The sequence below is a fragment of the Syngnathoides biaculeatus genome, chromosome 16, assembly GCF_019802595.1.
Source record: "Syngnathoides biaculeatus isolate LvHL_M chromosome 16, ASM1980259v1, whole genome shotgun sequence".
Taxonomy (NCBI): Eukaryota; Metazoa; Chordata; class Actinopteri; order Syngnathiformes; family Syngnathidae; genus Syngnathoides; species Syngnathoides biaculeatus.
In genome coordinates, this window is record NC_084655.1 from 21706617 (window position 1) to 21717664 (window position 11048).

An 11048-nucleotide genomic window follows, 5' to 3' on the forward strand; every position below is an offset into this window, starting at 1 on the left:
CAATAAAGCTTTATTTGTCAAGTTGCCCGCATTCTCAGTCGTGATTTCAATATTTTTTTCAAACATGTTATTCCCGCATTTACTTTGGTTAAACGTGTGAGTGAACTCTTTGTGTATACATTGCTCCATCTAAAGAGGTCCAACACTGAGTGCTGTAACAAACAAATTGTAATTGTGGCCGCAAAATCCCCATAATCTTTGTGCAAAATGATCATTTATGTCTCCAAACGACGAAATGGCGGCCCCAAAACTTGCCGAGACGCCACAATGGAGGACAAAGGAAGCGCACCGTGTGTGGAAACCGGAAAAGGGCGGGGCTAAAAAAAACAATGCTTTTGAGGTTAGTCTCGGAGGTGCAAAGGCGTTCCGAAATTTCGAAGATATCCACAACAATACGAACATTTCTGATAAAAATCAAATGTGATATGAATGACGTGTGGGAAAGGTCGAATCCATTTGTGTACCGAGACACGCAGGTTGGTCGTCACGACTGAGGAAACGCAAACAGCTCACTGGACACCGTAGCTCATGACGTCACGCGTGGACAACCACATTCCTGTCATTGGATCATTTACACTATTATTATATATAATTATTATTTTGTGTTAGTTAAAACTTATGACAATGTTCTGGCATTACACTCGCAATTTTCACAGTCACCACACAGTGGAACCACCATAGTGACCTTTTGTAAAGACCTAAAATCACGTGACTTTTGTTTACGTCGCCATATTGCGGGCCTAGCAAAGCATTGTTCAATGCTAAGTCGGTTGGAGACAACACGAAAATATGTGTGATAGCACGACGCCCAGAGTCTTGTCCGATACCGTTAGACATTTGGAAGGTGATGAATAAACGAAGGTACGTGGAAAAATTGCATAAACTCGCCATATTTAATGTCGTGGCAGGGGTACTCCCTGAACCGGTTGCTGGCCAATCGCAGGGCACATGGAGACAAACACACGCACTCACAATCACACCTACGGGCAATTTAGAGTGCCCGATTGTTTTTGGGATGCGGGAGGAAACTGGAGTGCCCGGAAAAAAAGCCACGCAGGCACGGGTGAGAACGTGCAAAATCCACACAGGGAAGGCCGGGATCGAACCCGGGTCCTCAGAACTGTGAGGCTAACGCTTTACCAGCTGCCCCACCGTGCCGCCCCAATGAAAAACAACCATTTTAAAATCATTTAAAACATTAAAAATAACAAAAAGCCACGAGGGAAAAGTATTTATCGACCAATCAAACAGTTATTACTTTGACATGCGGGGGGGGGGGGGGGCAAAATAACGTTATATCATAAATGCGCCGAAGACGTTCTCGTTAGCGATGACCTGCACTATTTGGGACGTGTCGCTGACTTTGACGAAGACGGCGTCGTGCTGGTACAAGTGGAAGACCCCGGCCAGGAAAGTGTCGGCGCTGTTCTCGCCCTCCCACGAGGACTTCCTGGACTGCAGCAGGACGACGCCGGCCGAGTGCCTGGGGCTGCGCAGCATGACCGTGTGGTGGAAGGCGCCCCCCCTCCCCCGTTGGGAAAAGCGCACTTTGGAGTAGACGTAGTAAAGGCCCTCCCGGCGGATCACCAGGCTTCCGTCCTTGTAGGCCACGCCTCGCAGGATGTGGTTCGAGATCAGGCTCCACCCGACGACTCCTTTGCCGGGGACGCCGTCCGCGCCGCCTGCCACAATGCGGATGTTTTATTTACCTTTTTATCCGTCCGCCCATTTTCTTACCCGCTTATCCTCACGAGGGTCGGGGGGAGTGCTGGAGCCTATCCCAGCCGTGAACAGGCAGGAAGGCGGGGTTACACCCTGAACCGGTCGCCGGCCAATCGGAGGGCACGTCGAGACAAAACGGCCGCGCTCGCACTCACACCTTGGGGCAATTTCGAGTGTCCGATTAATGTTGCGGGAGGAAATCGGAGTGCCCACCCGGAGTAAACCCACGCAGGCACGGGGAGAACGTGCAAAGGTCCTCACAGGCGGTGCCGGGATCGAACCCGGGACCTCAGAACTGTGAGGCCAAGGCTCCCACCAGTTGCTCCACCGTAAAAACTCACCTATCAGGTGCGCGACCGGTTTGTTGGATGTCTGAAGGGATGCCTTGTTATCTGTTGTGAGGAGGAGGAATGAGAAAGATTATATACACTGGGTAGAAAAAGTCTACACACCCCCTGTCTCAACAACGGATATTTCTGAGATAAAGATTGGATGTAGGTATAGCCACAGTTAATGTCACCTATGACCTGTTGGACTCTATATTGGGCGAGGGGGGATTGTTGCAGAAGTGTGCACACCCTTATAATGCAGCCGCACTAGTCAGACTCACCTATCAAGTGTGTAGGTGTTTTGGAAAGATGATTCGGACGTTTGGAAGTCTTTACTGATGGATTTTTGTCTGTTAGGGAGGAGGGGGGGGGGGATGAATAATATCATATTGATGCAAAGCAGGAAACAAAGGTCTACACACCCCTGTGTAAATACTCAGTGTTTATGGCATAAACAAACAAAACCAAGAGAAATGTTAAAAAAAAAAAACACTTGACCATAAATGTGATGTGTAACCTGTACGACTCCATTGTAAAAAAAAAAAAAAGAAGAAAGAAAAATGATTACCATATGTCATTGCACAAGTGTGCACACCCCGTATAATGTAATCTCACTTGTCAGACTCACCCGTTGGTTGTGCAAATGTTTTGGAAAGAGAGTTATGATGTTTGGAAGCTTGGAGAGATGCATTTTTTTCTGTTGGGGAGAAGGAAAATGAGAAACATCATCTCGATACGACAAGGGATACAAAGGTCTACACACCCCTGCCTAAATGCTAGGTGTTTATGACAAAAAAACAAACAAGATCAAGATAAATCTGTTTAGAAAAAGCACTTCAGAACAAATGTGATCTGATACCTCTACAAGTTCATTGTAAAAAAAAAAATATGTATTTGCACAAGCGTGCACACCCTGTGATAACTGGAGATGCGTCTGTGCACAGAATGAGCCAATGAATTCTATTAAAATAAATGATGACAAAATACGTTTTAGCTGTCCTCGTAGGCTTTTTCCAACTACTTTGCCACGGCGTGCGTACCTGCGCTCAATTTGGAGGAGGACGGTGACGGCGCCTGGAACGCAAAGTGAACACATCACTTTTAGACGGAACACAATCTTGTTGTGTCACCTTTGCACGCTCGTGAGAAAAAGAATTGAAATCGAATGGCACAGGAAACAGAGCGCTTCCTTTCGCCACGGGCCTCCAATCAGCAATTTGGCTTTTGCCATTGAAGAACAACCGCGACAGGAAACGCGTCATTTATTTGTTCGGCGTACCGCATACAAAGTGGGCGATATGATCAAACAATGCGCCCACTTGATGCAACCTCAGTGAAAATTTGTACTGTATGTCTTTCCAACCAAGCTCGGAATTTAGAATCAGATGTCGAGGCAAAATGGCTGCCACGCGCCAAGTGAAGGATTCTGATTCACTTGATCTTCATGTGCTCGAGCTGATCTCAGTGAGGATGAAACGTCGGGGGCATTTGGGAGCCGAAAAATTGAATACATCATTTATATAAAAAAAAAACGAAAAAAACATTGTATCAATTTAAATGTAAATCATCTGCAGGAAAAACAAATGCTTGATCGGTGAAAAGGTAGAAATGAGGTACATTACAGCGCAAGTATATTATTATCAAATAAATTTCATGATAAAGAAGTAGTAAACAAATCAAGTAAATGTAATATTACTCAAAAGAAATGTACGACAAAGAAACAAAATGCGTTTAAACGCAAAGAAGTATGTTTTTTTTTAAAGAATCAAAAAGATTACAATAAATGGTAAATAATGGATAATTTTTTTCTTTTTTTTTTTTAAAAGAAAAAGGTACATACATTTGAAGAAAATAAAAAGTTGCATTTTAAGAAATGCTTTCTATTTTTTTCCCATGTAATTTTCAATCGAAAGCGTCAACGTGACATGACGAAAAATTGTTCAACATCCGTGACGACAATCGGTACATTTTCGCCCGCCGACGGGCGCCGCCGGCGCGGCGCGTCCGCTCGGGCCGCTTACCGGTCCGAAGAAACTGGAGTGCAGGTAGGAGATGAGCGCAGCCTCCAGGACCAGCCCGATCAAAGCCGAGCTCACCAGCACCACCAGAACCGTCTGAGTCGACCCGCAGCGCCGAGGGCCCCGGCCCGCTCGGGGGGGCGGCGGAGGGGCCGCGGGGCGGCTTTGCGACACATTCGCGCACGACGGCTGCTGCCTCATCGCTGCGCCACGACCAAAGTCTTCTGAATCAAGAAAGTCAGGCCGGATGCTCGCGGGGTGAGAAGATGTGCAAATGGGGGTGCGAAGACGGTTTGGTGGGGTGGGCTTCCTTTTGGTTTCCCACCAACACGAGCATCTGCACCGTCACTGTTGTGCAGCACTTCAAACTGTTCCCGTTTTGGTATTAGATGATTGTTTGTTTGTTTTTTTTCTCTGGGGGGTGTGAGGGGAATCAATCAGGGGACTTTACATGCACTGACGTCAGTTCCTCTCCTTGTCTTCAATAGTTTACATTTTCATTTTTTATGGCTCAGACAACGGTGGAATTTTCTTTTGAGGGTGGGCGGATTTATCCCGGGGTGTCGTTATGGAGAGTGAAGAATATAAGTATTTGAACACCCCTGCTACATTGCAAGTTCTCCCACTTGGGGTTAGGCCGTGAAGGATGAACCCCCCCCCAACCCGCCAGTCTCAACCAGGGGAGGTGCACGGGGGCCCTCTTTGAACTCGTGAAAGTCCCAACTAAATAAACCCTCCCCCCGAAAAATAGTGTGTTTAACTATTTATTTGTTGTTTGAATTTAGATGTGTTCCGGGTGTGCAGGTTTAGGTGGGAAAAGGTGTTTGGGAAAAAGGTAAATGGACTTCTGGTTAGGATCAGGATTGTGGTTGGGGGGCGGGGGGGGGGGGCTAATCGAAAAAATAAGACATGGATCAAGGAATGGATTGGGCAATGGCGAAGATAAGTGGATCTAAAGTGAGGCAAAAGGGAAGTGGACTTAAGGTTAGGGTGGGGATGGAAAAAAACAAGGCATGGATCAGGGAATGGTTTGGGGACTAACTAAGCAAGTAAGTGGATCTAAGTTTAGGGTAGGGAATCTAGGGGAAGGGGGATAAAAAATAAACGATCGACAGGGTTTAGGGTTAGCTTAGGGTTAGGTCTACACAGTCTGCACCGAGCACAATCAACACACAACCATTTTTTTTTTTGGTCATCTTTTCACCAAACATCTCCCATCCAATTTCTTCACGGGGAGCCCCAAAACCGCCAAAACAGGCCCTCGACTTTGTCGCGGACCAGGACCGTCCACCTCGGCAGGATTTACGCAGCCACTGGGCTGCCTCTAACGCGCCCCCCAATTTAGTGTGAAATTTGGTAGTTGGAGTCAACGTGTCAATGTCTGTATTCATTAGTCCGGATCCGGTCAACCTTTCTTGGGCGTATTCGGTCGAACCCCCGCTGAGGATGGGCACTGGCTGGTTAGGCAATGAAGGATGAACCCCCGGAATCACCAGACTGACATTGAAGGTTTACGGGCCCTCTTTGTCGTGAAAGTCCCAACGAAATGAACCCTCCCCTCGAAAAATAGAACATTCCCCCGGGGGAAGCCGAATTATTTATGTAATTATTTATTTATTCTATATTATATTATTTATTTCTCCCACTTGGGTTTAGGGTTAGGGTTGCGGTAAGGGTCAGGATGATACACGGAGTGGAGGTGGACTAGAAGGTCAGAATTGTAGCTGACAGACAGGTGTTCAAATACTTATTTACAGCTGCATCACACGGATAAATCATTTTTAAAAAATCATACATTGTGATTTCTGGATTTTTCTTTTCTCTCTCACAGTGGACATGCACCTACGATGAAAATTTCAGACCCCTCCGTGATTTCTAAGTGGGAGAACTTGCAATAATAGCAAAGTGTTCAAATACTTATTTTCTTCACTGTGTGTATATGATTGAACAGCTAGGGGTGTGTAGACTTTTGAAATCCACTTGTGGCTACCCAGCCTCACCGCCGAGCTACCTTCCTCTGTACATTGCGAGATGAAACGTGACAGCGTAACGTGAATGTTTCCAATCTCGTCAGCGGTGACTAATAGCAGGTTACTAGCGCAACTATCCAGACGTTCTGGTGCTGCCGGCTGGCCAACGGCGCTAATTGAGACGCGGGCTGAGCTTGTCGAGCAGGTTTCGCCTCAAGCGCTCGGCTAGCGAGCAACAGTCGTCAGTGCGCTGACTGCGATTCGGGGGATGGCGCGAACCTGTTGGCTGGCACTGGGGGTCATTTTGGCCGCCGCCGTCGCCCGGGCTTCATCTCCGGCGTCCAGTCAGGACTTGGAGTTTACCTTCTTGTTGCCGGCGGGCAGCAAAGACTGCTTCTACCAGACCGTAGACAAGGAGAACAGCCTGGAATTTGAATACCAAGTACGGTAACCCGTCTAACGCGCCGGCGCCTCGTTTGAGCTCGACTTCCGTAAGTCGGAGAAAACTTTGGATGATGCGGACAAAAATAATGGGACGGAGCCGACCCAGAGCGAGAGCGGCAAACTCTGTTCTCGATCATTTTGCAGCAAAGCGATTTCAGCTTTTGCCGCTGCCGCCGCTCAAGCGAAACGATATGATGGGATACACAAAACAATACCATCGTGCTCAAAGTCCAAATATCTAATAGCATTTCACAGTATTTCATGCGAGGTGACATTCATGACATTTGCTTGTATTAAAATGCGTCGGAAGCCAAGCTTTGGGAGTCCTTGTGAGGATGAGCGGCTTGGATAATGGATGGATGGAAACCGAGCTGAAAAAAAAAACAAAAAAAAGTGCTGAGTGCTTTGTTGTTATAGCAATGACGCAATTTCCCCGGATCTGAGCAGGATATCGTACATCAGAATCGCCCGTTCCCCAAGCGCATCTGAGGACCATTTTCTTCATCACATGAACTTTTCCAAGCGCCCGCTACTTACAACCAGCGTTGCTTGTGGGACAGTACGGCGAGAGGGGCGTGTCAAGCCAGGGTTTAAAACAATGCAGCTATCTGATTGGCTTTTATTGTACGAGTGATTGACAGGTCGGAGAGGTCCATTGTTGCGTGGCGCTGGTTTCATATTTGTTGCTCATCTTGCATTGTCGGATTGTCGCTGCTGAAAGGCGTGGCAGCTTCCCCCGCATTTAATTTGCGGTTACTTTAACTGGTGACGTTCTTGACGGGGAAAGTTCGACGGCGCGGCGCAGAAGTTCCGCTCAAAGGGGAGCCAAAGCCACGTCCGCGAAAACGGGGCCGTCCTACGGTGAGGCGATGCGGACGCCGCCTGGAAATCGGCCGCCATCATTAAACGGGACAAATGGAACGTGTCAAGTATGCGTTTTAGGAAAAATGAAACAGAGAAACTTCATTTTACAAGAATGAGGTTGTAGGAGGAAAAAGTGAGAAATTACAATCGTTTAAGCAGGTTTTTTTGTTTGTTTTTTTGGGGGGGTGGGGGAGAATCGCCCAATATAATATGAGAATAAAGCAATAAGATTCGAGGAAAAAAGTAAAAATTCGTACGTGCCTTGCAGGTGATCGGCGAGTCGAATCTGGACGTCAACTTCGTCATGTTTTCGCCCGGCGGCCGGCGGGACTTCGACGACCACCGGAGACCTCACGGCATCCACAAGTACCTTTCGACCTCTGACCTCTGGCAGTGTTCGTCAGATCCACAAGCCTTTTCGTTATGAATCATTTCTGCCCTGGGCTAATAAAAAAAAACAGAACGGCGTGTTAGCTCATTCTTGTCCTCGGCGTCACAAGTTCTGTCACACATTTATAAAAAATATATATATATTTTTTAAAAAGTATTTTCCGCAGGGTGGAGCGGACCGAACGAGGCGACTACCAGATGTGCTTTGACAACACCTTCAGCAAGATGAAGGAGAAATTGTTGTTCTTCACGCTCATCATCAGCAACCCCAACAGCACGGCCCAAGATGGCCGCTCCGTGGACGCCGCCGCCGCCGCCGCCAACTCCACAGCCGTCGGCAAGACCTTGGAGTTAAGGCTGGCGGACTTCAGGGTGAGTGACCCCACGCCCGACGCCCCAATCCTCACGACTGTGAGGCCTACGCTCTAGACCGTTTCCTCACCCTGCCGCCTGATATCAGAATATTATAGCAAAAGATTTTTAAGTACACTCCCATAAATGGGAATAGCGCTATCACAAGAAAAAAATGGAAATAATACGAAATACAAATGAAAATACAACTCAATTGTACTAGGTTTATTTATTTAGTTATATATTTTTAAGTAAACCGCGATAGATGGCAGTGTTGGCCTCACAGTTCTGAGGTTCCGGGTTCAATCCCACCTGTGTGGAGTTTGCATGTTCTCCCCGTGCCTGCGTGGCTTTTCTCCGGGCACATACCAAAAACATGCAACATGCAACCGCAGTTATGTCTGCTACTCTTTGCAGAGGATGAAGACTGTACACCACTGAGCATTGTGATGTCTACATGCGTTGTGGCACCATTTGTGTTCACTTTTTTTTTTTTTTTTGCTTCTGAGGTCCCGGGTTCAATCCTGGACCTGCCTGTGTAAAGTTTTCATGTTCTCCCCGTGCTTTTGTGGGTTTTCTCCGGGCACTCTGGTTTCCTCCCACATCCCCAAAACATGCAACATTAATTGGACACTGTAAATTGCCCCTAGGTGTGATTGCGAGTACGGCTGTTTGTCTCGATGTGCCCTGCGATTGGCTGGCGACCAGTTCAGGACGGCTGTTTGTCTCGATGTGCCCTGCGATTGGCTGGCGACCAGTTCAGGGTGTACCCCGACACTCCTGCCCGTTCACAGCTAGGATAGGCTCCGGCACGCCCCGTGACCCTGGTGAGGATAAGCGGCAAAGAAAATGGATGGCTAGATAAACCACGATAGAGCTAAGGAGTGTTTGAGGAGTTTTTTTTTTTTTACATACCACTAGATGGCGCCCGCGCGGCACACTTTGCAATAAAGTCCCAAAGTTGGTTGACGTTGTCGCGGTGACGGTTGCTGCGTCCCGCAGGCGCGCCTGGTTGCGATGAACTCGCAGATCCAAAGGAGCCGCGTGATCCAGCTCATGTTGAGGACCTTCGACAAGCGGGACCAGCGTCTGCAGGACAACAACCTGTGGAGGGTCAGCTTCTGGTCCGGCGTCAGCGTCGTCGTCATCCTGGGCGTGGCCGCAGCGCAGGTTCGCATGCTCGAGTCGTTCTTTCCAGCGAGCTAGAACCGCCTGCCGGAAGTTGAGAAGGGGGGGGGGTGGCGCTCCCCAATGAGAACCCGAGTGAGCTTTTGTACCTCAAATCCACTTTGTCTGTGTCTTTTTAAATAAAGTAAGGCGTAACGTTATTGGATGGATTTTTTTTTTTTTTTTTGCCACACCGTCCCTCTGAGAACAATATGAGGGAAAAATTGTCTGAATAAAAAAAAAAAGAAACGTGCAAAAATGTCACAAGAGCAAAAAAAAAAACCCAACCCCTAAATAATGAGAACGTAAACTCGTAATTAAATACAGAAAACACAATCATTTCATTAAGTGATAATATTGTGGGGAGTGGGGAAATCCAAATCATACAACACGAAAATCAAAATACTATCAAAAGAAAAGTGTAATGTATGAAAAAAAGATTACAAAAATACTGAAAATTATACTAGAATAAAGTCATAATGCTAGGAGGGAAGTGTGGAATGCATAAAAAATACTGCTGTAATGTTACAAGAAAAAAAAATGGAATATAAGAAAAATACCCAAATCATGCAAGATTAAAGTTAGACAACTGTGGGGCAAAAGAAAATTACATTATTCAAAAGAAAATTATATTCTAGTTTCTAAAGTTCCATTTCGAGATAAACCAAAATTTAAGAAAATGTTGTGAGGGAACAAAATCTACAAACTGTGATCAGAAAAAAGTGAAAAGAAAAAATTTACTTTTTCTGCTGACAAGTTGAATTCCATCTGCGATTATGTGTTTTTATCAAATCAACTTTTCCTTTCGATATTTCAATGGAAATTCCATTAAATCATTCTAGCTGCCCCCCCCCCAAAAAAAAACAGCATAACATGTCCTTAAAAGAAAAAACAGTAAACAGTACACAACGAATGAACTTTTTTTTTTTTTTCTGTTGTTGACTTTTTGTGTTCTCAGCCACACTTTCAACTTTGGTACTGCTCGCTCATGTTTTCCTCTGATTTAAAAATAATTTCAATGGACATCACTTGCTTCTCTTCTCCCCATCCATGCATGGAAGGAGGAAATTTGACTAAATACGTACACCGAAAACGGAAAATACAAGCAAGCACAAAACACGAAGGTTAGCTGGACTGACTGATGGCGGCCGAATGTTTAGTGAAGCTCACTGCCGCCATCAACACCTGAAGTTCAGGTTTTGTTTTGCTTGCAACGCCGAAAAATAAAAGTAAATAAAAATGGAAAAACTTACATACATTCACCGGAGATCTCCTTTAATAAACAAAGAGGATTTTAAGCACATCTCCAAGATAAAAACAATGTATTTCAAATAAAAACAGTTTTTTCGTACATTATTTTAAAAATCTATTTTATTTGTTGTTCTTCAAATGAAAATAAACATAAAATATACTTAGATACTTGCTTTTTGTTTGAGAACAATTCACATAAATCCCGACCCCAAAAATAAAAATAAAAAGACGCACAGTGGCACTATTTGGCAAGCAACAAGCTTTCGCCCATAGAAAGTGTTTTTTTTTTCTCAAGGAAAACAGAGCTTTAATATAAGAAAAAATGAAATTCCAGAAGAAATCCATGTGGAAAAATTGAGATGTTTTTTGTTAGAAAAGTTGTAATATTTCATAATTTTCTAAGTTATGTGGGGATTTCTTAAATAACGTAGCAAGTGGGCAATTTTACAGCCACATATTGCATTAAATGAACAACCACCTAAAATCTGATGAGAACAACTCGAAAATGTTCATTTATAAATTGTGTGTGCATATGAAACGTG

At 45.5% G+C, this 11048-nt stretch overlaps 2 protein-coding genes across 2 annotated transcripts; one reads left to right on the top strand and one right to left on the bottom strand.

Moving 5' to 3' along the window:
• LOC133514961 (tumor necrosis factor ligand superfamily member 14-like) lies at positions 1 to 4270 on the bottom strand. Its single transcript, XM_061847113.1, has 6 exons — positions 4073 to 4270; positions 3092 to 3125; positions 2680 to 2748; positions 2333 to 2401; positions 2064 to 2114; positions 1 to 1682 (listed from the first exon to the last, which is right to left on the bottom strand). Exons 1-6 carry the CDS (start codon positions 4268 to 4270, stop codon positions 1294 to 1296), a joined length of 810 nt encoding a protein of 269 aa, XP_061703097.1. The 3' UTR covers positions 1 to 1293.
• Positions 4271 to 6307: 2037 nt separating this feature from the next.
• Positions 6308 to 9438, top strand: LOC133514962 (transmembrane emp24 domain-containing protein 1-like). The gene is made up of 4 exons (XM_061847114.1): positions 6308 to 6481; positions 7616 to 7713; positions 7905 to 8109; positions 9091 to 9438. Exons 1-4 carry the CDS (start codon positions 6308 to 6310, stop codon positions 9292 to 9294), a joined length of 681 nt encoding a protein of 226 aa, XP_061703098.1. The 3' UTR covers positions 9295 to 9438.
• Positions 9439 to 11048: the final 1610 nt, after the last annotated feature.

What these genes read in the sequence shown, in the direction of transcription:
- LOC133514961 (XM_061847113.1), bottom strand. Translation starts at nt 4,270, where the DNA reads ATGAGGCAGCAGCCGTCGTGCGCGAATGTGTCGCAAAGCCGCCCCGCG. An exon ending in AACACCTACACACTTGATAG is followed by an intron (nt 2,115 to 2,332) that starts GTGAGTCTGACT and finishes TCCTCACAACAG; the next exon opens with ATAACAAGGCATCCCTTCAG. An exon ending in ACCGGTCGCGCACCTGATAG is followed by an intron (nt 1,683 to 2,063) that starts GTGAGTTTTTAC and finishes GCATTGTGGCAG; the next exon opens with GCGGCGCGGACGGCGTCCCC.
- LOC133514962 (XM_061847114.1), top strand. Translation starts at nt 6,308, where the DNA reads ATGGCGCGAACCTGTTGGCTGGCACTGGGGGTCATTTTGGCCGCCGCC. An exon ending in AGACCTCACGGCATCCACAA is followed by an intron (nt 7,714 to 7,904) that starts GTACCTTTCGAC and finishes TATTTTCCGCAG; the next exon opens with GGTGGAGCGGACCGAACGAG. An exon ending in TAAGGCTGGCGGACTTCAGG is followed by an intron (nt 8,110 to 9,090) that starts GTGAGTGACCCC and finishes TGCGTCCCGCAG; the next exon opens with GCGCGCCTGGTTGCGATGAA.